Raw genomic sequence first — 27,582 nt, forward strand, 5'->3', positions numbered from 1 at the left:
AAAAGGGGAAAGTCTGGATGTAATCGGCACCTGGGGACACATATCACAGATCAATGCAACTGTCATTGTTCAGCTCCCTGCCCTCTTGAACAGTTTTACCATACATGCCATTCCCCTGGGTGTATCAATTCCATCAAATGAAAAGGGAATGGTTATGAACTGAGGTTTTGCTGAGACGTAGGCCTAACATTGTTCTTTCGCTGCTGATCTGGCTTTATACTGAATCCATTCTAACCATAGGTTAGAATCCCCATAACCAGTTTCCACCTCAATTACTTCCTTAAGATCTTTCGTCTGCACTTCTACCTGGAATGGCACTATGTTAAACCCTTAATTTCACTACACTCCATCTTCTTCCATACAGGGTATGTGGATTTATGTTGCCCTCTCTCTCGGTGTGAGATATGACCTGTGTCTACAAACTACACAGGGACTTGCACAGATATCTTCCATAATGGCTCATAGTCCTAGACTGCCAAGGAGTCAGGGACCCCATTTGGTCTACATAGAACTCCACTGAGACATCCTTCCCAATCTCACTCTCCCTTCCTTACTATTCAGTTCCAGTGACCTGTTAAGATGCATTGGTAATATCAAATTCCCCTCATCTAGCACATGAGTCAAGTTACCCTCTTTGGCCTTCTCGGGGTTCATGGTGTATCAGGAATATGGCTCCCACGATCAGGCAGCTCAGGACGGCCAGCACACCTGTAAAGCCCCGCCCTTTCCCGGAAAACATATCAGCAGCCAGAGGCCAGACGAACTTCCACTTCTACGAACAAATACAGGGATGAAATGACGGGGTTAAGGAGTTTGTTAGAGAGATGACCCCCGGATCCTGTTGATTCCAGTTCTCCTCTCTAACACTGTGATTGTTCGACAGTGTCAGTGTGTCCTACCCCTTTGCAGTGCAATATGAATGCAGGTAGCTCTTTCAGCTATTCTCACAGCAAAGGCTGTCACCAGGAGTACTTGGTATGGCCCCTCCCAACAGGCTTCCCGTCTATTCTCCTCAGGGACTGGATTGAGTGAATCACCTTCTGTAATTCACCTGTAATGCATAAAATCTTGGACATACAGGTTTGGTTAACAAACAGTTTCTCATTTGTTCTATCTGATTATATATTTAACTTCTATGCCTATTTGTTAGCTAGAATATTTTTTTTTTCAGTTTATTATCCAATAGGCCCCATCCTATCCTAGACCACAACTTACCCATCCCCCTTTTGATACCTGGCTCTGCCCAAGTAACAACCTTGCCTACTCTAAACAATGACTTCGGTAAGATTAGTAAATTATCCTTATGTTCTGACATTATCATGTAGGAGCGCCCCTTTCATTCTCCACATGTCCAATTCTCCCTTGGGCGTCCATTCATATCTATCCTGTACCAATTCTCTGTCACGTGTCTTATCTGCTTTAAGAGGTATCGGTGCTCATTTCGTGACCCCCCTTCTTCTCTCTGCTCTCAAGCCTTCAAGGTCTCAGCAGTGCGGGGAGGACTCCTCTGTCTGCCCTTTCCCCCTATCTGTCTGTAACAACTATGTGTTGTTTCCAAAGTTTAACTAAATGTCTCATTGTTTGGCTTTATCTAAACTCATGGATTTTTAGAAAAACATGTCTATGGTGGCAATTTCTAAAGTCCTTATATAGGTTAATTAAGGTTCTCAATCCTATCAATAATCCTGAATCACCACAGATGTCATATATCCCTGTCAACTTTAATACTATTGAAATAAAAATCTTCTAATGGTCAAATAAAGCCAAAAAGAATGCTAACCATATCATATCTCTTTTCTGTGCTAATGAAATCTCTCCTTCGGGAGTCCACTGTATTTTATCTAACAATAACATGGGTTAACCTTAAAATCAGTCACATCAATAATTTTATATATGTTGTATAGTGTGGGATACCTTATCTACAGTAATTTACCATCCCTAAGAACTGCAACTTGTTTATTTTCATAAATAATTTTAATGCTTATAAGATCACTTTTTCTATCATGTATTTTCCTGTCCTATTGGCTTAAACTATGTCCTGTCCAAACCTCAAAGGACCATATCCTCCCCCATTTATTATTGATGATAAATATGATTTCTGTTCCTGTTGTAATACTAAATCAATAGTAGCCAATTCGAAACCTTCACAGCCAATATTTAAAACAGAATCTTGAACCTCTTCCTCACTAGAGTTTATTCCCCCGCTCCCCATAATTTGTCCTGCCTCAATTCAACTTTCTCCTCTGTGGTTCAAACTATAATTATGTCCAAGAGCTATAAACTCCATTATAATTAATTTACCTTAAACCTAGTATCCCAAATGACCACAAATTCATCATCCAAATGGCCCTCCCCTGAGGCTGATCAGACCACAAGATAAAGCCATGATAAAGGTCAAAGGTTATACCACCCTTTTATAGTCATGTTCCATACCATAGACATATTAAAGAACCCTTTATCTAAAAAAAACTTTTAAAAATTGCTTGTGTAATTAAAACTCAGAAAATAAAACTCATAATATTCCATATGTGAGTGTACCCCTTTAATATTTATTGTCTCTGGGAAACATGGAAATCCCCTTAAACCCAAACGTTTATAACATGGAAATCCCCTTAAACCCAAACGTTTACTCAAAGCTATAATGCACACATTTGAATTATAATCATAATGACTTTTAGTCTATCGGTGCCAAGGCTGAGATACGAACCCGATTCTCCCTCGTTGTAGGAAAAAACTTTACCGCTGAACCACCAACGCTATTGGAATGACGGAGCCTCCCCGCCAACAACCCTATTTTTATAATTGTCTGTAGTCGCAAATTCCGTCACCGAGACAATTCCCAGAAAATAGTCCAATTCAAAGGTCCAAGCTTTTCCCCAGCGAGGATTCTCCTTACTCTCTCTCTCTCTATCTACTCCGAACTGGTTTTACATGTTTTTCATTTCAGTGTCTCCAGTATTCAACCAGGCTCCCCGTCGACTGGGAGCCCGTTGACTCCCAGCCCTTCTTTTCTTCCATTCTTTCCCATCCTTTCCTCCATTTATCTCTAGCGTAGATTTCAGTGTTTTCAACACCTTCTCTACCTCTTGATTTACCATTATATTATCTGACGCTATATCAGGGTTTTGGCCAATTCAGTTTAAAAATTCCACCCCAATTTATTCAATAATGTATTATATAAATTAGTGACCAATCAGTTACAACTTCTATAAAAATATTCAATGATATAACGCAGAACTTCTGGCCTGCAGGACTTCTGGTCCATTAATTCCTTATGGGACACTCAAACCTGGTATCAGTGCGCCAACTTAATACCCAATGCACCACAATCGCTTGATAAACTTATCTTATTTCCAATATAACACAGAACTTCTGGCCTGTAATAGTATGAAACAGAACTTCTGGCCTGAATCACTATCCACTCAAACCGCCATTAGTACGCCCACTAATGACTAATGTATTACATTCACACAATTAATTCAATAATCAACCTTCATTCACTCAGTAAGCATGTTATCTTACTCTCATACAAACTAGTAGGTACGCCAACCCACCTAATACATTACATTCACGCTACATTGCCCTTTATCCACACTCACACCAGTGGATTAAATCCACCCTCTTACAAACCAGTAGGTACGCCAACCTACCTAGTGCATTTTGTTCACTGTGATATCATTAGAACATTTGGCCAAAATCAAACCCGCATTTATCACAGTACTGCCATAATCAACATTTAACAAATATTAAATGGGAATCCTTAATAAACATTAGTCTTTTACATCTAATAACTTTTATCAATTAGTTAATTTGGTTACTTACATCAAACAGGTATCTCACAAAATAGATTTGGATAATGCCAATGTGCAGATCTTTAGTTATACACAATAGGTGTCTGCTTACCTTTTTTTTTAGTTGACCGGTCAGTTTGTGAGACACACCGTATGACGACAGCAATGCCCAATTGGCCGGACACTTTCCAGCGAAATCCTTCAACCAGATCACGTCGGGGTCACTATGTTAAGGGTCTGGTATCGGGATAAAGTGTAATTCAGAGTCATCAATTTTTTTTGAAGTATTTAACTCAAGCAATAAATGGTAAATGCGCATTTCGTATATACGGGCTCACTGTCACACCTCGCAGGGCAAACAGAGAACTGGCCAACACCCTAAATGTATCTTCTTTAATACTCTGCTTCCGAGTGTCAGAGTAGAGGTCAAGTGTGGTTTAAACTTACTCAACCTATCGTTGAGTGTTGGTGCATGAGCTGGTCCCAGCCCCTAGGCGCTCCAGTTGATAGGTGTAGCTATTTCTGGGCAGACTGTTCTAACAAAAGACAGTCTGTTTTCGCAACACTATGCTCTGTATGTGTCCCCCATGATAACTGCCTACACCCAAGGTTAGCCATTTTCCGCCAATGTTACTTCTAACACACACACACACACCGACACCCTCATGATAGGCCAAGCATAATTTCAACCCTCACAATGGTCAGGGACCATATTGTATTTGAAATACACTCACTGCGAGTGAGAGAGAAACTTTTGAATGTTGGGTCTGAGGTAACGCTGGACAAAGTTATCGACATAGACAGATTTCAGGAGCTAGCACAGGCTCAGATGAAAACCATTTCGCGGCAGCATGAGCGCATCACGTGAACAAGCAGTGCAGTCAGGCAAACATCAAAGCACACCTCCGGTGCACAGAGAGCGTGTTTTACGGAGAGAGACATAACGCCAAAACAGAGCGACACAGACTCAAAACATGTGGATATTGGGGATACAAAGTGCATGGTGAACAAGGAAATTGCCCAGCTAACAACAGTGTACTAAATGTGGAAAATGGAATCACTTTGCAAAAGTGTGCAGAGCTTACCATGGAAAAACGGTACACACAGTGAGTGAAGATGAAATGTCAATCAAAGAGTCAAACGCTGATGAACTGTTTTATTGATTCAGTGACACAGAAAAGTCAAATATCAGAGACAGAGCAAGCCTTTGCTGACATTGAGATAGGAACACAAGGCACAAAGCTAAAGTTCAAACTAGACACTGGTGCACAAGTAAACATTATTCCTCTGAATAAGTACCACAGCTTGACATCTGAGTGCGAGCTACAGCCCCCAGACTGACTGGTTATGGTGGTGAACAGCTCCCAGTAAAAGGCACATGCACTTTCAAATTCAAGGAAAGTGACATGTTGGACTTTTATGTTGTTGACACTAGAGCACCTGCAGTGCTAGGTCTTAAAGCATGTTTAGACATGGACCTCATCAAGCTAGTTTTATCAGTGACAGCACCAGTAGAGACAGACAATGTACTGGAGGAGTTTGCTGATGTTTTTACAGGAATAGGATTATTCCCAGGAGAATGTACCATTCACCTTGAACCAGACGCAACCCCTGTGGTCTACCCACCGAGAAAGATTCCCCTTGCTCTCCGTGCCAGTCTGAAGAAAGAGTTGGAGAGCATGGAGCAATCTGACATATTCACCAAGGTTACAAAACCGACTGACTGGGTAAATGTGTTAGTGGTGGTGGAGAAACCTCTCACAGGCAAGCTCTGAGTATGTCTCGACCCAAGAGACATGAACAAGGCTATCAAACGCCCCCATTATCCTTTACCGACGCTAGATGGCATCACATACAAGCTAGCGGGAGCACACTACTTCAGTGTCATGGACGCTAGATCAAGCTACTGGGCTATCAAGCTCACAGAAGAGTCATCTAAGCTCAACATTCAACACACCATTTGGACACTACAGGTTCTGTCGCCTACCTTTTGGGATTATCTCAGCCCAAGACGAGTTTCAGCGAAAGATTGACAAAGTGTACAAAGGTATCGACGGAGTTGTGGCAATTGTGGACGACATCCTTGTCTATGGTCGAACCAAAGAGGAGCACGACCGATGGAATCAAGCCAGATCCACAGAAGATCTCAGCCATTAAAGAAATGGAGCCAGCAAAGAACCGTGCAGAGCTGGAAACAGTGCTTGGCATGGTCAACTACTTAGCCAAGTTCGCACCCAGCCTCTCCAATGCTAAAGGACCCCTGCGTCAACTGCTAAAGCAGTCCAGTGAGTTCCTCTGGGACAAGCAACACGACATTGCTTTCCAGAATGTGAAAGACTTGATCACGAGAGAACCAGGACCCATCCTTGCCTACTACGACCCCGTCGAAGTATGGACTAAGTGCAGTGCTACTGCAAGAAGGAAAGCCCAACGGCTACGCTTCCATATCTCTCACAGGAAAGTCATACAGGATGGATGGCCTGAGGAGAGGAGAAAATTACCCTCAAAGTAATGGCCTTGCTGAAAAATCTGTGCAGATTGCTAAATCACTCATGTACAAAGCAAAAGCAGACAAGAGAGACCCCTACCTCAGTCTCCTTGAATACCGCAACACTCCAGTTGACAACTTCATATCACCAGCCCAGCTGTTGATGAGCTGCGTACTTCGCTCAATCCTTCCCAGCACCAACCAGCAGCTGCAACCTGAGGTCGTCAGCTACAAGGAAATGCATGAAAAACTTGCACAGAGACAACAACAAAAGCGATACTACGACAAGTCAGCTAGACCACTGCCACCACTGATCGACGGAGAGTCAGTTAGAATCCAGGAGGATGGCCTCTGGAAGCCAGCAGTCGTCATCCAGCCAGCTGACACTAAACGTTCATATCACATCCGCACCACAGAAGGAGCGGTGTACCGCCGCAATCGTCATCACCTACTGAACACAAAAGAACAACACACTGATGAGATGAACTGTTCCCCTGAAAGAGAACTTGATGGACTAAACACACACAGCACAACATACACCATACTTACCTGCAACACCACAAGAACTGTTGACTGACACAGAAGCATGCTCAGCATCATATCGCACAAGGTCAAGAAGAGAGGTCAAGCCAAGAGCTGTCCTAGACCTGTGAAATGTCAAAGGGTGTAGGTGGATCGCTGCCCTAAAAGAGTTCCAGACTGTAAACTTGTTATTGAAAGTTCACTTGAAATGCTTCGGTATTGTATTTGTTTGAAATGTTAAGATGTTATTTCTACAGTGAAAGCTTAGTTGCTGAGAATCCCTTGTTTGAAAAGTAACAGTATGTTGGATTATTGTTTCAGAGTCTGTTGATTCAGTTGGTGTAGTATGCAATATAAATGGTTACTTACCGTGAGTTCAAACTACAGAGCATGTATTCAAAAGAAACCCTTAGAATATGTAAACATGTTTCTTTTGTTTTAAAAGAAGGGGGATGTAAATATTCAAATGTGTAAACATACTGAATTGTAATTGGATGCATTTTACCGCCATGTCATACTGTGCTATGATTGGTTAAGACCACCCAAACAGTTAGGTCACAGGCAGTTTGATCCTGGTTGGCGATATGTGAACATGCCAGTTATAGCTAGCTAATAAAGAGCTACGTTAAGAAATATCCTGTAGTACTGCATTTTATTATTTTGTACAAAGTGTGCAAAACAAGACACCCTCGAATCTATCTCTGAAGAACATCCAGTCTGATTTCTGATTGCCATATAATTCTAACTGTGCTGTTTCACAAAAGTTCTGAATCTGTAAACATTTTACGGACACAGTATATTTGACATTAGTTATCTTGTTGCTTTTAGTCCCAACACTTCATCTCCACTCAACCCCTCCTATCTATCTCTGAACACCGTCCATTTTCTATTTCTATGTGCCATATCTTTTTCAACTGTGCTGTGATGTTTCACAAAAGTTCTGAACCTTTCTATTCTCATAGTTTCTACAGATTGTAAATGAAAGATACATTATTTGCTAAAAATATCGTTATATTATTGATCAATTGACGATGACATTTCAAATCACCCAGCAGTGCTATTTTCAGAGTTAGCTCCAGGTAAATGTTGCAATGAATCCAAAATATTAATTATTAACTTAAAAATTACATTTGAAATCAACCAAACTTAAAACCCTAGGCTTATCTTACAAAAATTTTCCCTGTATTTTACAAATGTTCCATCCCTAGAATAAATTACTTTTCTCCAGGGTAACCCGGTATTTCCCTCCAAAACCATGTTATTCTAAAGCATATCAGGCATATACAGTGCATTCCAAAAGTATTCAGACCCCTTGACTTTTTCCACATTTTGTTACGTTACATCCTTATTCTAAAATGGATTAATTCGTTTTTTCCTCCTCATCAATCTACACACAATAAATTCAAATTCAAAACAGGTTTATAGACATTTTTGCAAATGTACTAAAGATAAAAAACTGAAATATCGTATTTACATACGTTTTCAGACCCTTCACTCAGTACTTTGTTGAAGTACCTTTGGCAATGATTACAGCCTGGAGTCTTCTTGGGTATGACGCTACAGGCTTGGCACACCAGTATTTGGGGAGTTTCTCCCATTCTTCTCTTCAGATCCTCTCAAGCTCTGTCATGTTGGATGGGGTGCATCGCTGCTCAGCTATTTTCAGATATCTCCAGAGATGTTCGATCGTGTCTAAGTCCGGGCTGTGACTGGGCCACTCAAGGACATTCAGAGACTTGTCGCGAAGCCACTCCTGCGTTGTCTTAGTTGTGTCGCAATGGTTGTTGTCCTGTTGTAAGGTGAACCTTCGCCCCAGTCTGAGGTATGAGAGGTCTGGAGCAGGTTTTCATCAAAGATCTATCTGTACTTTGCTCTGTTCATCTTTCCCTCGATCCTGACTAGTCTCCCAGTCCCTGTCACTGAAAAACATCCCGACAGCATGGTCCAGCCACCACTATGCTTCACCGTAGGGATGGTATTGGCTAAGTGATGAATGGTGCAGGGTTTCCTCCAGACGTGACGCTTGGCATTAAACCAAGAGTTCAGTCTTGTTTCTCATGGTCTGAGAGTCCTTTATGGGCCTTTTGGCAAACTCCAAGTGTGCTGTCGTGCCTTTTACTGAGGAGTGGCTTCCGTCTGGCCACTCTACCATAAAGGCCTGATTTGTGGAGTGCTGCAGAGATGGTTGTCCTTCTGGAAGGTTCTCCCAACTCCACAGAGGAACTCTAAAGCTCTGTCAGAGTGACCATCGGATTGTTGATCACCTCCCTGACCAAGGCCCTTCTCCCCCGATTGCTCAGTTTGGCCGAGTGGCCAGCTCTAGGAAAAGTCTTGGTGGTTCCAAACTTCTTCCATTTAAGAATGATGGAGGCCACTGTTCTTTGGGATCCTTCAATACTGACTAGTATTGAGGGATCTGGGGTGGCAGGGTAGCCTAGTGGTTAGAGCTTTGGACTAGTAACTGGAAGGTTGCAAGTTCAAACCCCTGAGCTGACAAGGTACAAATCTGTTGTTCTGCCCCTGAACAGGCAGTTAACCCACTGTTCCTAGGCTGTCATTGAAAATTAGAATTTTTCTTAACTGACTTGCCTGGTAAAATAAAAAACTGCAGAATTGTTTTGGTACCCTTCCCCAGATCTGTGCCTCGACACAATCATGTCTTTGAGCTTTACGGACAATTCCTTCGACCTTATAGCTTTGTTTTTGCTCTGACATGCACTGTCAAATGTGGGACCTTATAGACAGGTGTGTGCCTTTACAAATAATGTCCTATCAATTGAATTTACCACAGGTGGACTCCAATCAAGTTATAGAAATATCTCAAGGATGATCATTGGAAACAGGATGCACCTTAGCTCAATTTCGCGTCTAATAAGCAAAGGGTCTGGATACTTATGTAAATAAGGAAATTCTGTTTTTTTAATTTATATATTTGCAAACATTTTTAAAAACCTGTTTTCGCTTTCTCATTATGGGGTATTGTGTAGATTGAAAAAATATGTAATCCATTTTAGAATAAGGCTGTAACGTAACAAAATGTGGAAAAAGTGAAAGGGTCTGAATACTTTCCGAATGCACTATACATCATTCTTGAATAGGATTAGGCCTACACGATGAGATGATACATGTATTGTCAACTGCACTCCTAGAAACCAGATTACAGTTTAACAGTTACATTTAAGGTCATGCAGTTCATTGAAATAATTTACCAGTTTCTCTTAGTTATTTATTCCTGGAAAAGGGATTGGGTTTGGGCAGGAAATATTGGTAAATCTTGGTAACCCGATTCCCTCTATTCAACCCTAGCCTATATTGTCTATTTTTAGTTGAACGCTGGGTTGAATTGAAAGAATAGCTGTTAATGACTTCTCAAATACTATATAGGCCTAGTATCATTGGTGATATTTGACTTAGAAAAGTTAGTTACATTTAATTTGTTCTGATAAACTACCCTTTGGAATGACTTCAATTGTATTTATTTATTTGACCTTTATTTAACTAGGCAAGTCAGTTAAGATCAAATTCTTATTTTCAATGACGGCCTAGGAACAATGGGTTAACCGTCTTGCAGTGAATCTATTTAGTTATGAGATCTCTCAATAATCTCTCTTAAATAGCACATTGGTAGTAGTCAGTGACAAATATCAGATTCCAAGTCACAATACACTGACAAATTACATTGAAACAACGTTGATTCAACCAGTGTGTGCCCAATGGGGAGTCTGTAGTTTAAAATCATTAATAAAATCCAGTATTATTTTTACATGACTGAATCCTTTATGTTATTGGTGTTATTTGGTTTCCATGGACCAACTTGTACCAGACAATTGTCTATAGTCCTGCTGTCATGGCCAATGTTCCCTGTAGCCCTGAGTCCGCTACGCAGCAGCTCCCCAGGGACTGACGCATTTAAATTTCAGCCCACAGAGAGAAGCATGAGATTGAACTTCACTCAACTTTCTAAAGCATTGGTCACCAACCGGTCGATCGCAATCGATTGGTCGATCTCACTGGCATTTCTAGTTGATCGCCAAACATTTCTGTAAAAAAAACAACGATAAAGCCTTGTGTTCCTATTTTATTGTATTCGTCTCGGGCTGTTGATGGTAGGTGCACCCGATTCAGCTGCTCTGCGCGCCGGAATGCGAACTGTTGCCATTTTTAAGCGTTTCGTGTGTTTGAAGCTACAAACTCTGCTTTCCCGGCGGCCCCAGAGAGCAAATCAAGTGCACACTGTTTACCGCTCGCCAATCGGATGGCTCAGATTACAGTGTCCGCAGTTAACAGTAGCAGGCATACAATAAAGCTATAGCAAATTTGATACTGTGAGATTTCAAACCATTTAAAACCATGACTAGAGAGAGACAGACTGTCTTTTGGGGTATTGAATATCAATTAATATTTCACGTTCTCTGTTTATAGGAGTAACAACATGAATTTGTGCATGAGGCAGAAAGAATGCGTTACGACTCGAGTTTCGCCGTCAAGTGGAGGGAGACTTTTTTTTTTTTGAAGAAAGGGTGAGCGGAGTGATATTGAGAGGCGGACCATGTCTGTTGCTCTCTCCCTGCGTTGACTGACCCATCAGTTGCAGGCACCGTCAGCCCAGTAAAATAAAGATAAAAAGCCAATTATTTAAAAGTATGCTCACTCAGTTATGCCTCACAAGCAATACAACAACGGATCTATTACTGGAGTAATCAAATAGCCTACCTCGATTTTTTAAATCTAATTTTTTAAAAATGGCCGAACAACAATGGGCAATGCCAATATGCAGTGATGATGTATTGATCCTATAGCTTACTGCACACACCTCATTGCTACGGTACTGTTTTTAATTGGTTAATGTTACATAGGCTTACGTTTTTTAAGTCATACAAAAAACAAATCAGAGTGGTAGATCTCGGCTTGCATTTTGACTCAAAGTGATCTTGACTCAGAAAAGGTTGGTGACCACTGTTCGAGAGCTATTCCTGTTAACACTATCAACGTTTCCCTTTACTGTGACAATTATGATCGAATAAATACAATATTAGCCACTTTCAATGCAACATACTCAAACAAAACGAACTACAGTATCCAAGAGATTTTATTGTAGGCAGAATGCATCGAAATAGGAGTATATTGCATTGACACAAACTTCTCAGCCCCTACACTACACAGACCGGCGGGGCATAAACAATCAGAGCTGGTGTAGACCTATATGCAAATAGACCATTGCCATTCACTTTGAACTAGAATGTGTTTACAGAATGAGCGGTCGTGAGATTTGCTTGTTTTGAGATCAAAGCGAGAGCTGCATGTAGCAACGTGTGCACATTTTGTTCATATCCTTTGCTAGTTAGTGAGACATTTGCCCAGTTATAGATCATCTGTAGTCAGCAATAGGAGATTGATTACTTCCTGCAAGAGCGCAAAACGTGTACATTTCTAGAAGTCTTTGAAAAGCAAGTCATTTAGAGCTTTTTTGTCTTAAAGGGGCAGTGTTGTATTTTGAGACAGGCTTGAATAAACTACGTAGCAAATAGGCAGATGGTAGCATAATGCGTCTGATTCTCTGTAATAATGGTATGAGAATAATAATGCATTTTATTCTGTAAAGTGGTTTCTTGCATCAAACGACACAGCAGCATTTTCAGCAGTGGATGAACAGGTTGCATGTTTTTTTTTTTTTTTTCAAAAGTCTCACGGAATGTATACATTTGTTGCTACTGTAGGATTAATGATAAAACAGCTATTTTCATGTTAAACTGTTATGGGATGCATTGTTTTTGGTGGTAGGCCACTCTGGTAGGCCTACATTCTGATTGAATAGCCACAGTAGCCCACATGACCAATGTTAAAACTGTACCTTAAAGCCGGTACAGCCTCGGTGTTCACAGTAAACACGCACTGGAAGTTGCAAAGAATTTTCACCATGTTCAAGTTTGCTCAGTGCCGGAAAATATTTGAGGGAACATTGCTCATGACTATTTTTCAAAAGGGACCAAGTCTTCATTTCAATGCAGCTTGTTGGATTCTAGTATTTTCCTTTACTGAAGCTTGTAACAACTATTACCTTTTATTGTAAGATTAGGTTAGATTTAGATTAGATTAGATTAAACTTTATTGTCATTGAACAATTACACTACAACGAATTGCAGTTATCATCAAGTGAAACATTTAAGTACAACGTATGTCATTAAGTGGGATGTATAAATGTGCAATGAAGGCAAATTGAAAGTGCAAGGAGGCATGCAACTGAAATGTAGCGAGAGCAGCAATGAGGTTACCGAGGTAGATATGTTCATGTACAACTGAAATATGTCCTTAATCAGATGTCAGCAATGTCAGAGTCCAGTAGTGAAGAGTGCAAAGAGAGTAGTGCAACAAGGTCCCTGAGAGGCAGTACTAAGATGTGGACGGGTGGATATGGCTAGTGCCGTGCCACAGAGTTTATCAGGGTTACAGTAGCTGGAAAGAAACTGTTCTTGAGCCTGCTAGTGCAGCAGCGTAGAGACCTGCACCGCCTGCCTGATGGTAGGAGGGCAAACAGTTTGTGGCATGGATGTGAAGGATCCCTGATGATGTTGCGCGCCCTACACAGACACCGCTTGCGCTGGAGGTCTACGACGGCAGGGAGCTGGGCACCAGTGATGTGCTGGGCGGTTTTCACCACCCGTTGCAGGGCCTTCCGGTCAGCCACAGAGCATCCGCCAAACCACACTGTGGCGCAGTTAGTCAGAATGCTCTCGACCGTGCAGCGGTAAAAGTTCACCAGGATCTTGGGAGACAGGTGGGACTTCTTCAGCCTCCTCAAAAAGTACAGGCGCTGCTGTGCCTTTTTGACCAGGGTGTTGAGGGTCCAGGAGAGGTCCTCGGAGATGTAGACACCCAGGAATTTGAAGCTGGGCACACGCTCCACCTCAGTGCCATCAATGAGAACTGGGGCGTGGCTGCAGCTTTTAGACTTCCTGTAATTCACAATGAGCTCCTTGGTTTTCTTTGCATTGAGGGCCAGGTTGTTGTCAGCGTACCATGCAGCCAGGTCCTTGACCCTCCTGTAGGCTGACTCGTCATTGTCACTGATCAGGCCTACCACCGTGGTATCTTGAGGATGGTGTTGGAACCATGTGCAGGAACGCAGTCCTATTCTTCTTTAATGTTGTCTTTCCTCCTACTCAAACGCATCGTCATTTGAAAACATATTTTAAATGTTTTTTAAATTTTCTTCCTACTTTTAATGTATTCTTTCTTCGACATATTTCCTCCCTTATCTTCACCTTCCATTTCAATCAAAGGCAGTTGCATTTAACCTAGATCACGTTGTGGACATTGAATCAATGACATTTCATTAGATCTCTACAGAGGATGTCAATCAACTTAGTATGAGACTGACATTTCTTTTGAACTTCTTTTGTATGTTTCAATCACCCTGAAAAGACACAGTCATTTCTTAATTCACATAAAGAGATCGACATTAAAAACACAATTGTTTTGTTTTGTTTGTCTGTTTATTAATTGCTGCCAGTTATTTTCCAACAAGGTAATGTTAAATATAGCACAGTTGAAAAGTCTAAACATTAGAAAGCTAACCCTGATTTAAACAAAGGTTCTTAACAAAGTACCATTTTCATCAACATTATGTTTTGTCTCTAGTTACGTTGTCATTAAAATAGTATGATATGTGTGTGTGTGTGTGTGTGTGTGTGTGTGTGTGTGTGTGTGTGTGTGTGTGTGTGTGTGTGTGTGTGTGTGTGTGTCTATTGTCTGTAAGCAGCTCATGTAAACGAGGCACTGTCAGTTTGTCACACTGTGTATGTCTATACTAAGATTGTTTTGGTTAGTGGGATTCACGCCATGACATATATAGGTTGTGCATGTTATTGTACGATTGTGCATTTTCATATAACATGCAATAAATCAGTATATCAGCCCTGTATGAGAGAAAGAATAGGCAGGATGCACAGTGCACCTCCCCTCCAGATGGGGGCAGCATGGGCCATAGCCCCGTTGCACAGGTCAGTGTCACAGCAGTTGTTGTGGTAGGTGAAGTTCAGGCCTGCAGTATGTTTCTCCCCAGACAGACCACATTGGGAGGGAATGGCACAGCTCTTCTCATACAGGACCAGACGCAGGGAGCCTACAGATGGGAGAGAAGGGTAATACCAATAGTACTCAAAACACAGAATGAGTTTAGCACTACTAATAGTCAGTTAACCCAGACTTGGAGTTGGATCCATACAGTACAGTATACTTTATTTCACTTCAGTACGTGTAGGCCTATTTGTCAGTGCACTGACTGAAATAGAGGCAAGAGGAGATGTCAGTGTAAATGCTAGACTGACAGGCATTGTGACGTATTACTGTCGCCCTAAGAGGCTAAAACAATTGGCCCACCAGGAGTCAGCGGATAGGCCACACCAGCTCTGCATTTAGAAAGGTGTTAAACACAATACATTCAACCACTGCAAATTACTGACCTCCATTGAGTTATGTTACAAAAACTCTTTAACAAGAAAGACATTGTCTGTGTTTTCAGAGCATTCCCTTTCCTCTTATCCTCCTCATATCCTCAGAGGCACACAGAATCCTGTATCCCACCCACTGAGCGCACAGGCTATTTTTTTTTAGATCATTTCTTGGCATCACAGGAATTAGGGAGCTAACGAGAGATAGTGGTGACAGTTGACATTTTTAGCTAGTCTTTTGAATACCTAGTAGAAAGGCAAGTCTAGGCAGGCATAGTGGACCATAAAATATCTCCCACACTTAACTCTTCAACTTCAGTTGACACAACACAATTGCAGTGCCACTCAAGTTTGTTATTCAATCCAACGCACAATCACGGAACATAGGCTTCATTGTATTTGTCATTAGCACAATATGTCATGCCACCTCCACCAGAAACCCAATACTGCCCCCAATGCCCACACACGCACGCACACGCATGCATGAATGTATATACACACACAAACACCCACAGTCTGCACTCACCTCGCGTCCCCACTGCAGTGCTAGCTAGGCAGCGCTGTCCAGCAGGACACTCCTGGGGGAACTTGAGGCAGTCCATGGGAGAGATGGCAGGAAACACACATGTGTAACAACACAGAGGTGCTAAGAAGGAAGGGGACCAACATACATTAAGATTATGTATCAATTATAAGATATACATCATACTAATGGGGGTATAACACTAACATTGTACTTAAGGTGGAGGGAAAAAAGACAACTCAGCACTAGAGGTATTGCTTTTCTCCTGAACTTTTTGGCTGACTGGCTAATGTATCATTATTATCTCCTGCTATCGCGATATGGGTCGAATCTAAAAAGACAATTGTCCTTGTTAAACAAAAATACTTTGTCATATTGAATTGAGTATTCCTAGGCATGATCCTCCTTTTCTTACATACCTGCCAGAGGAAGACAGCACAGGAAAAGAAGAAACAGTTGTGGATGAGACATCGCAGAAGTCCTAGAAGTTGATCCTTTGGCACTTTGGAAGATATTACAAACTCTTCTGTTGTTTTGGTCAACGCCCCTGCCTAATATCTTCAGCCTCGCTCTACTCCCAAATTGAATTTCCCTTTCCTTCCTTCCAAGTCTGTATCAAATCCATCCAACTCTCAGTCTTTCTCTCCCAGTCAACTACATGTATTTTCCTACTGTGATATTTCCCTCTCTGATAAACGCAATAAGTGACCAGATGTCAGTTGTATTGTCCTCAAATGGTCAGTTGTAAATTCCCTCAATCTACCTCCCCATGTCTGGTCCTCTTTATTTCTGACCAACCAGACACATTGGGAGTCAAGGTCTCCACCCAAAACTCTCCTAATTGAATTTGGATGGTAACCGTGTGGTGTGCTAACACACGCTCCCAGTATAATTAGTCAACATCTGTCTAAAAGGGGGATTTACAGAGGTCCTTCCTTTAAGAAAACAACTAAATGTGGTGGTGATTTATATTGTACTGAATCAAAAATAGCAAGGGAAGTTATACATCATGTCCATAATGAAGTCTACACCCACAGATGTGGATACAGAAGGCACAGTAAAAAGAGTGGAGGGGATGCACTGTATGTGAAACCTACAATATAACATTATGCATTTTACACAAGAGTATTTCTTGCTGAGAAGCTTTTGCATTCAATTTATGCATGAGATAATAAAGAGACAGACAGACAGACAGGGAATGACTAAGAAAGAAAAAGAGTAACTAAGAGACAGACTGAGAGAGGAAGTAACTGCGTTGTCCAGAACTCCCTAATGAGTGCCGTGAGGTGAGCAGGGAGGATAGTCAAGTGACAGGAGTCTTGTGATAGGGGTGGGCTAAGGCCGGATAAATTGTTTACCAGTCATTAAACACACCATGTACAGCCAGCCTTCCTGAAACCCACTCCACTGTGGATAAATATTAGATAGGCTAGGGTCATGTTCATTAAGCACAAAATGTGAGAAAACAGTGTGAAACAGGGAGGCACTACATGAACTTGTCCAATAAGAACTGCTTGTTTTTTAGTTTTTCTTTGGAAAATGCTTTGCTATCGGAAGGGAGGTTACAGGGTTGAACTAGTTGGCTCATGCTAGTGCTGATGCGTAGAATACTGATCCTCCTCCACTGTATTTCAACGGGATGTTTTGTGAGGCCTGGAGATGGGCTGACAGATGGTGTTCTTCCTTAATCCTGTCTATGTCCTCTGTGTGTGTGTGTATGTCTCTATTGCTCTCGGTCTTTGTGTGTGTGTCTGTGTGTGTCTCTATTGCTCTCTGTCTTTGTGTGTGTGTCTCTCTCTCTCTTGTCATCAAATTATCATTTTCTTCTGACTCCCAATCAAGTCTGCAGTTGACTGTTTTGACCGTTTTGATTTCAGTAACATATGCCAGTCGCTAGACGAACATTGCACTGTCCTGTCTGCAGGTCACAGTCCATCTGTCACCAGCGGGTCTGTTTGAGTATTTACCATTTAACCAGAGATGATTATCTCAAATTTGAGACAGTCATGTTTATCAATCTGAGGCCGAACCTCGGGAAGTGTGATAAACCACTAGCATTGATAATAAATTAGAAACCTGTCCTTAATTCTCCAAGACAAATATACATGTTGACAGACTATGTTGTGTAACTCCATCATATCTTTCTCTTGGACCCACTGCGCAGTTAAGTATATGACCAATATTGCAGAAAAAAAACAGGATTATTTTTCGCAGACAAAGACTAGACTCCAACAAGACACAGACACAAAGACATAAAGTTGAATAGTCAATCGTATTGCTTCTATAAAAAAGCTCCGAAAGCGTGCGAAGTAATAATGTGACTATATACAATTTAACATTGCGAATTGATAGAACTGTTGACGTTAATCTGTAGAATGGGCGGCTACAAAATTGGCGGGGGTGTGGCACACTTGGAAACAATGAATCAGGGAGAAAATATGAATCCGGTGCAATAATCTCTCCGAAAACCACTTGAAATCAATCTGTGTTCTGCATTGAACGAGTTTACGTTACAGCAACATTTCAACTGGTTTGAGGCACATTTTACGAAAAGATTAGCTGTCAAACTTACTTTCTTAAAGTGTCAGAAGTCCGAATCAGTTGCGAGTTGCACTCTGGTTGCTGAATTCTATTCGATCTGCACTTTCATACAAGGTAAGAAGCAAATCTATCGTGATTAATATCCTACTTTTCTCCTTGAGCGGAGGGAATTGGGACGGATGGGGGAGGGGAAGTGGGGGATGAAGAGGTGAACAGGGCGCCGGGTAAAACGGGTAAAGGGAAATATAGAAGAGAATTTAATAACGGGATAGGTTTGGAAATTGAAAGAAAAAACAGAGAAAATAGGCATACGATTAAAGACATGGCGGAATAACTGAATTTGATTAACCTCTGTAAAAGTAATAATAAAGTAGACATCTTAACATTGCACTGGGCGTGATGAGCTCTTGCAGCCAAATATGTTAGATGCTTTTCGAAGAACTTGTTTGGCTACTCTGCAGATGGCTGGCACGGGATGATAAAATGGCAAAACAAAATTAAATACATTTGAGAAATAGTCCTAAATCTAGTTGTATTCATTTGATTTGAGGTTTAGGTAGGTTACATTCCTAAAAATCAATATTGAGAGACATCACTTTGTTTGTTATTGTCTGATAATTTCTCATTCTGCCGTGAATGGCTATTTTCTATTAATTATCCAGAATACCATAAATGTAGGTAGCATCTGAACATATAGGCGCAATCCTGCAACACTTGTTGCGTCAAAATGTTAAGAGGTGTCAACCTGAAATTGCTCAACATTCTGGTTTAGTAAACTCGTGTGCCTAGCAGGGAGAGAGAGCAGTCGTTTTAAGCAAATATAATATTGACGTTGGGATTCACAACAGGATGAAAATAATGCAGTGAGTGTCTCTAAACTGTAGCCAACGAGCTGATTGATTTGCCATTGCTCAAATAATCTGCCCTTGAACAATGCAGCTCTTGTCAGCATTCTCCAGTCCACTCTGTTATCTGTATTAATTCTGGTTCAACCTGACATAAGACTTGAGTCTCTATGAAATAATAAGTTAGAGAAGTAACATTACAAATGATTGAATAATTATTATTTAGTAAGACTAAATCAAGTATTCAATGGCAAATGGTGGACACTGAACACTTGAGATTATGCTGTTTTTTTTCCATGCCAACTGTCCAATGCCAGCAGCACCACAAAACAGACCATTGTCTTTCTGAGGAAAATATCTTCCATTCCAGACCGAATGGGTAGCCTACTATATGTCCTACAGTTGAAGAGTGAAATGCGTGCAGTAGAGCAGACACAAGTGATCACAGGAACTTTCATCTAATGAGTCACTGAGCATGTACTAACGTGCTTTATCCTTCTCATCAAAAGCCCTAAATAATGTCTCCCTCCTTTCTTTCAGACAGCAATCAGACTGAAACTCATATTTACCTCCCTGGAACTCTGCAGTTGGTATTGGAGTGGCTAATCACTGAAGTGGAAGAACAGGGATGAAGACTTTCTCCTGTGTGTTTTCCTGACTGGATGACAGACTCCCCATAGAGCTGCTGATTCACTCTATCACATCCCTTTAGTGTCCAGCTGGTCTTGCCATCACACCTCACAGCTTCTCAAACAGTTGGAAACACACTCTGACAACAATTGTCACCCACTCATCTAGTGGCAAACACACTTCTGTTCTGCCTTGTAGTGGCAGAACACCAATACTAGCCCAAAGCCAGGGTACTCCCACGCCTTCACACACACACACACACCCTCTCTTTCTCACACACACATCATGGCGAGCGTGTTGCCGTACGGCTGCTTCACCCACGCAGTGGTGCGGGGCATCCCAGAGACCTTTGGGAAGGTTGATAATGAGGAAAACGACAAGGTCGAAAATGGGGAAACCACGACGGACTTGGCCAAGGCACAGCGTCAGTTTGGGGTTCTGACAGGGGCGCTGAGACAGAAGGTGGGGCTGCAGCTCATAGAGATCCCTGCAGACCCGGAGCTACCAGAGAGTTGGAGGATCGAGGATGTAGCTGTGATACAGGGAGACACGGCACTCATCACCAGGCCATTCAAACAGCAGAGACGCAGAGAGGTAAACACTGACCACAACAACTGAGAAAAATACTTCTCTTTATCGCTGACTTTTTTTTTTACCTAAATGAACGAGATTTGTGTGTGTTGTGAATCATTCCATTAAACGTGTTGTAGTTCTGTCTCAACTATTGATTTATATTGTTGTTATTTATGTTTTAATGATCGATTAATGTTGCAGTAGTCAGTTTGACCTCTCCTCTCTTTCTCTCCCTCCCTGTCCCTTTCTCCTCTCTTCCTCAGGCTGAAGCGGTGAGGAGGGTGATGTCGGAGCTGAACCTGACAGTGGTGGAGTTGGGGGCAGAGGAGGGAGGCTCCGTAGGGGCCACGCTGGAGGGCAGCGACGTGCTCTTCACTGGCAGGGAGTTCTTTGTGGGCATCTCCTCCCACACCAACCACAGAGGAGCTGAGGTTCTGGCCGACACTTTCAGAGTGAGTATAGCTTGATTCCTCGATTCCTTTCTCAAACCACATGCGAGGACAAGATCCAAAGACCCTCCAACCTTCTCCTCCAATGTGTTCTGAGGAGGCAAGCAAAGAGGACATAAAGAATCTAGAAAATACTAATTGGGACAGAGCCCATGTGTTGCAGCAGACATGAGCAGGTGACCATTGTTCTATTGTATTATGAGATTCATGTCTCAAAGACAAATGATGGAAGAGCAAGCTATGTCCCATTGGTCAGGGATGGTGGTGATCATACCAGGAAGCCCCTTGTGATTTGACATGGTCCACAGTAGCGCCATTAGTATTGATGGCTTCCGCTTGCTAAGTGCATTTATGGCAGTTGTGTGTGTATATCTGTCCACGTGTGAGTCAACTTTTGTGAGGGTAGAAAGAGATGGATGGGAAAGTATGAATGTACAAAGAAAATGCATACTTCTTAATTCTCTACCATGCTCCCGTAAACTAGACAAAATTAGATTTTCACAGTCGGGTCTGTTTTATTTTAATGCACTTATAACAGCAGTCAATGCCATAATCTGTTGGATTTTGATATTCAATATCACTCCGGGTGGGGCATGCAAACTACACCATTGTGTTTGGGGTGTTTGTCTGCCGTCTGTCTGCTTTCCTGGTGTTGCTTTGCATGTAATATTTACAGAGTATTATCTAATCTATCTGATGAATTACTTGATTTGATGTCCAAGTACATGATCATGTTAAAAAGTAATTCAACGATAAATATTTTTCTTTGGGTCCCTGTGTGCACAATAAGAATAATATTTTAGAATCTACAACATTTTATAGGCCACTTAATGTTCTTACCATCTCTGTCCTCGTTGTAGGACTTCACTGTGTCCACGGTGCCAGTGTGTGAGGGAACTCGTCTAAAGAACATCTGCTCTATGGGAGGTCCTGATACTATCATCATCAGCAACAGTGATGGGGCCAAGAAGACCCTCCGGGTGAGTGTGTGTCCGAGAGAAAGAGGGTGAACTAATATACAGTAGCTCTATCCATGTACTGTTGAAGTTGGAAGTTTACATACACTTAGGTTGAAGTCATTAACTCGTTTTTCAACCACTCCACTCATTTCTTGTTAACAAACTATAGTTTTTTGCAAGTCGGTTAGGACATCTACTTTGCATGATGACACAAGTCATTTTTCAATTGTTTACAGACAGATTATTTCACTTATAATTCACTGTATCACAATTCCAGTGGGTCAGAAGTTTACATACACTAACAGGCTGACTACACCGCTCGCGTTGCAAAAATGCATTTAGAAATCTATATTATTAAATTATTGCGCCAACGAGCGTCTGCGTTGCCAAGGTTAAAATAGAAGTCAGTTCTATTTGTGACGCTGATCGCGCTGCAAGTCCTGCCTCTCCCATCTCCTCATTGGTTTATAGAAGCAGGTACCCATGTGCCATCTACTCAATGTATATACCCACGTGGGTGACTGAAAGATGAAATAGGTCAGTGGCGGTAATGCACCTAATTTAGAAAGTTTCCAATCACAATATAAAGTCAAGAGAAGAAAGGGCCAAGAAGGAGGAGAGATGACTAGAAACGATTTGGTTGACCGTTTTATGTGTGGATTAATTGGTGGAATACAGGACCTTGTGCATTTCAGGTAAAATAACAACTCAATGTTTATGTCCCAGGACAAATTAGCTAGCAACAGCAAGCTAGCTAAATAGGACAAATTAGTTAGCAAGTGCAAGCTAGCTAGCTAAATTGGCATAAATATTTAATGCTTTTCAACCTGTCCCCAAATTAATGTAATTGGTTCAGAGTTTGTTTTGATATTTTAACCATGATCGCTTTTGGTGTGGGGGGACAAAATAAATGTATGCACGATGGTGCACGCGCGCAGCCGGTTTGGGTTCCATGTAAGTTGACTGTGCCTTTAAACAGCTTGGAAAATTTCAGAAAATTACATCATGGCTTTAGAAGCTTCTGATAGGCTAATTGACATCATCTGAGTCAATTGGAGGTGTACCTGTGGATGTATTTCAAGGTCTACCTTCGAACTCTGTGCCTCTTTGCTTGACATCATGGGAAAATCAAAAGAAATCAGCAAAAGACCTTAGGAAAAAAAACTGTAGACCTCCAAGTCTGGTTCATCATTGAGAGCAATTTCCAAACGCCTGAAGGTACCACGTTCGTCTCTACAAACAATAGTATGAAACCGTGGGACCATGCAGCTGTCATACCGCTCAGGAAGGAGACGCGTTCTGTCTCCTAGAGATGAATGTACTTTGGTGCGAAAAGTGTGAATCAATCCCTGAACAACCGCAAAGGACCCTGTGAAGATGCTGGAGGAAACGGGTACAAAATAGTTAAATCTTATGGCCTTATTAAAAGCAAAGCCTATGCAGGATAGCTTATGCATGTAATACATGTTTCTGCATTGTCAGCGGTTTGAAGGAACACATTCTAAACAAAGTGGTTGTGCATTTCTCTTTACACGAGTAAAACGAGTCCTATATCGACATAACCTGAAAGGCCACTCCGCAAGGAAGAAGCCAGTCCTCCAAAACCGCCATTAAAAAAGCCAGACTACGGTTTGCAACTTTTTGGAGGAATGTCCGATGTTTGGCCATAATGACCATCGTCATGTTTGGAGGAAAAAGGGGGAGGCTTGCCAGCCAAAGAACCCCATCCCAACCATGAAGCACAGGGGTGGCAGCATCTTGTTGTGGGGGTGATTTGCTGCAGGAGGGACTGGTGCACTTCACAAAATAGATGGCATCATGATGAGGAGGAAAAGTATGTGGATATATTGAAGCAGCATCTCAAGACATCAGCCTGGAAGTTAAAGCTTGGTTGCAAATGGGTCTTCCAAATGAATAATGACCCCAAGCATACTTGCAAAGTTGTGGCAAACTGGCTTAAGGACAACAAAGTCAAGATATTGGAGTGGCCATCACAAAGCCCTGACCTCAATCTTATAGAAAAGTTGTGGGCAGAGCTGAAAAAGCATGTGTGAGCAAGGAGGCCGACAAACCTGACTCAGTTACACCAGCTCTGTCAAGAGGAATGGGCCAAAATTCACCCAACTTATTGTGGGAAGCTTGTGGAAGACTACCCAAAATGTTTGACCCAAGTTAAACAATTTAAAGGCAATGCTACTAAATACTAATTGAGTGTATGTAAACCTCTGACCTACTGGGAATGTGATGATAGAAATAAAAGCTGAAATAAATCATCCTCTACTATTATTCTGACATTTAACATTCTTAAAATAAAGTGGTGATCCTAACTGACCTGAGACAGGGAATGTTTACTAGGATTAAATGTCAGGAATTGTGAAAAACGGATTATAAATGTAGTTGGCTAAGGTGTATGTAAACTTCTAACTTCAACTGTACATTCTGCTTGCCACAACAAACTGCCATTCAGACATGCAAAGTGATCGACTGAAAATTCTCCAGCCCAGTATTTGTCTCTGCTCAGATGAAAATGTAAATGATAAAGCAAGCTTTGTTGGGCTGTTTTTAAAATGTCATTGTGTTGTTTAGAGCCCTATTTGCTCACATTACCCAAGTGTATGTGATCCATTTGGTCCCCATCCAGAGATGATTGGATCTTGCCCAGTTCAGCTTCTCCCTGTGTGGGCTACTCAAATGTGAACAGACCCTGGCCGCTGCTGTCATGCTAATTTTGTTAGCACTGCCTCCGTGTTTGTGTAGATGATGGAGCAGCTGACTGATCACCACTACGAAGTGCTCACGGTCCCGGAGGGCGCAGCAGCTAACTGTGTCTATGTCAGGGGCCCCTCCAAAGTGGACTACCTGCTTCACCCGCCCACTGAGGAGTGTCTTGACAGTGTCCCTGTGAGTGAACAGCTGTCTTTAGGCTACTTTACTAAGCTATACTTTTTTATATCCACCGTATTGGGTCTTTGGCATATAAGGGAGAGACAATTTTATTTTCAATGCAAAATCCCTCTCGACTCAATCCCAAATGTGCCATGATATAGGCATTAATTTTCCACCCTGCTGCAATACACCATGAAATAATCTCATGAAGTGCACGTTAGATCAAGGAACGCAAGATGAACAGTAGGCTAAACACAAAAGCTTGTCAGCCAGCTGTCAAGGACATCGGCTGAAGCCTCTCCCCATAAACGTGGCTGTAATAAAACAGTATTCTCTCCACCCCCACCCCACAGGCCTTCCAGAAGCTGACAGACTACACCCTCCTCCCTACAGCGTGCAGCGAGGCCTCCAAGCTCGGAGGCCATCTGTCTTCATTCTGCCTACTTATCAATAGGAAGCCATACTTCTGAGTACCCTGCCCTTCTCCCATAGTAAACACATAGACCTTCATTGGCTATAGGAAAATACAAATGTGAACATAAAGAAAATGGCCAGGGGCTAAAGGGAAAAGTCTAAACTGTATCCTTGGGACATCGCAACTCTGACGTCTCCGCATTGAAGTTGACATTTTAAAACTGTTACGGTTAAGGTTAGAGGTATGGTTAAGGTTAGGTAAATTGTATGGTTTAGGGTTAAGTTTAGGGTAGGTAGGGATGTCTCAAGTATCCCGGATAGCACTAACTGGGGCTAAAGAGGGTTCCCCTTCTGTGGAAAGAGTGCAGTGTGGCTTGAGGATCTTTAATAGGCTCTAGATTTTAAATGTAGGCGTACTGTATACTGGCCCGGCTCTACAGAGATGCTCTCTGGAGACAAAAGCATAGCCAAATCAGTTTTATGTCCCTATATTATATAACAAGACTGCTGCCATTATCCAAAATGTCTGATCCATCCTCCGAACCACACTCTCTGCGCTCAGAGTAAGTAGGCTGTTGTTACGTTGCGGCCATAGAAATATAATCCATAGAAGGGACTTGCCACCGCTAACCATGTCAATTTGACTGGTAAACACATGGGTACACTCACAGTGGCTGCCAGTCCTGACTTAAATGGGCACATCCGTTGTATGGATTCTGTCTATGGTTGTATAGGCCTTTTGCAAATTTCAGGGCAGGTGGGGCAGAGCACTTTTTTTTTGTTAACTGATAACATGCAAAACAGGCATCAAAATGTATTGAGTTAATAAAGCTGCATACAAACATGGTCTCTTTTTTTGCTTTCTTGAGTAAGGCGGGCTGAAACACCTGCATTTTGGACATATCTCAGTACTTTCTGTGGTGTAGGGACAGGCTGTGGAAAATAGTGTAGGGGTTGGTAATCTTCTAGTTGCGCTGTGATTGGTTCAGTGTTCTGTCACTCATGGGGACACCATGGGCACCACAAAATCTACAGGGAGAGCTAGAAAGTTCAAGCCCTCTTGGGTGCTGCCATAGATTTACATTAGAAGTGCCCATTAGTAGGCTCAAGGTCATTGGCCACAGATAAAATTACGTCAAATCACGTTATATCTACCATAGTTTTGATTGGACTGATCATGTCGACATCATACTTTCAAAATCTTGGCTAGCAAGTTAGACAAGCAGTCATCATGAAACATGTCGACAATCTACTGGCTAATCCTTGAAAAGGATGAAGAGAAATTATAGATAAAACGTATCGGTGCTCATTGGCCATTGGACATAAACATTACACGAGTTGGAAATCGAAAATTCAACATTGAGTGGTTTGGAAGGAATCTGTAGCTAAACGCAAAGCAATCGCTATTTTGCTTCCCCTGCCTGCTATTCGGTTGAGAGGGTGTGTGGTCTGGGTTTAAGGGTCTCCTTACCAAGCTTGAAAGGAGACATCCGGAGGGCAGAAATTATTACATATTAAAACAGACCAAACATTTGTTGGAAAAATGACTTGTGTCATGCACAAAGTAGATGTTCTAACCGACTTGCCAAAACTATAGTTTGTTAACAAGACATTTGTGGTCTCTGTCATTGTCAGAGTAGCCACTCAACTCAGGAAATTCTGTGGTATCAAAAAAGGATTCTACTAATGTCTCCAGTCATGTAGGTGAAATGACAGAATTGCATCAAATTAATTAATGAAAGGCACAATTTTGGGGGGGATCCTGTGTGCAAATCCTATAAATGCCTCTGCTATTATGCAAATGAAATGTGATACATGCAATGCTTTATCACGAAGGGGATTTTAAATACATGTTTGTTTGATTAGAACACACGTGAAATCTGTTAAAATTGAGATTTAGTGGGTCTGCGTTTTGGAAAGCAGACTTGAAAGCTAACGTGACCCCTGCATATCATTAACAAATTGCCCCCTCGCCGACTTAAAATGCCCCCCACTTGTCATTTTATATTCTTTGTCATACTCTCCAGGACATAAATCACCAATCTGAAGACTAAATTGTATACATTTACCAATGTGCTGGTTGAGATCTGATGGCCAAATTAATCAGCCAGGGAGAGTACGAGTTCAAAAGTCTCTTTCAACTATTTCCATCGTTATGCTTACATTGTTTGTAATTCCTGTGGATTAACCGAGGCCCAAATTGGAAAATCCTATGGGCTGAAACACTGACAGTTGTCCATAATTCAGAGTTGTAGACTATTGCGGAACACTTCCCGACCATGATATACACGACATGACCAAAAGAATGTGGACAGCAGCTCGTCGAACATCTCATTCCAAAATAAGGGGCATTAATATGGAGTTGGTCCCCCTTTGCTGCTATAACAGCCTCCACTCTTCTGGGAAGTCTTTCCACTAGATGGTGGAACATTGCTTTTGGGGACTTGCTTCCATTCATCAACAAGAGCATCAGTGATGTCAGGCACTAATGTTGGGCTATTAGGCCTGGCA

The 27,582-nt window shown here is 41.8% G+C and overlaps 2 protein-coding genes across 3 annotated transcripts; one reads left to right on the plus strand and one right to left on the minus strand.

Moving 5' to 3' along the window:
* Positions 1 to 14,490: 14,490 nt before the first annotated feature.
* Positions 14,491 to 17,545, minus strand: LOC112264972 (prostate stem cell antigen). Its single transcript, XM_024441911.2, has 3 exons — positions 16,194 to 17,545; positions 15,778 to 15,897; positions 14,491 to 14,923 (listed from the first exon to the last, which is right to left on the minus strand). The coding sequence occupies exons 1-3, from the start codon at positions 16,243 to 16,245 to the stop codon at positions 14,712 to 14,714; spliced, it is 384 nt and encodes a 127-aa protein (XP_024297679.1). The 5' UTR covers positions 16,246 to 17,545; the 3' UTR covers positions 14,491 to 14,711.
* A 613-nt stretch (positions 17,546 to 18,158) lies between these two features.
* LOC112264971 (N(G),N(G)-dimethylarginine dimethylaminohydrolase 2) lies at positions 18,159 to 25,716 on the plus strand. 2 transcript variants are annotated; one of them, XM_024441909.2, is made up of 6 exons: positions 18,159 to 18,429; positions 19,701 to 20,384; positions 20,627 to 20,815; positions 21,673 to 21,792; positions 24,529 to 24,672; positions 25,011 to 25,716. In XM_024441909.2, exons 2-6 carry the CDS (start codon positions 20,076 to 20,078, stop codon positions 25,125 to 25,127), a joined length of 879 nt encoding a protein of 292 aa, XP_024297677.1. In that variant the 5' UTR covers positions 18,159 to 18,429; positions 19,701 to 20,075; the 3' UTR covers positions 25,128 to 25,716. The 2 variants fall into 2 exon arrangements, with proteins under 2 accessions (XP_024297677.1, XP_024297678.1); XM_024441910.2 differs by having other exon boundaries at positions 19,705 to 20,384.
* The last annotated feature ends 1,866 nt before the right edge of the window (positions 25,717 to 27,582 follow it).

The sequence above is a fragment of the Oncorhynchus tshawytscha genome, linkage group LG13 (genome assembly GCF_018296145.1).
Source record: "Oncorhynchus tshawytscha isolate Ot180627B linkage group LG13, Otsh_v2.0, whole genome shotgun sequence".
In the NCBI taxonomy this organism is placed as follows: Eukaryota; Metazoa; Chordata; class Actinopteri; order Salmoniformes; family Salmonidae; genus Oncorhynchus; species Oncorhynchus tshawytscha.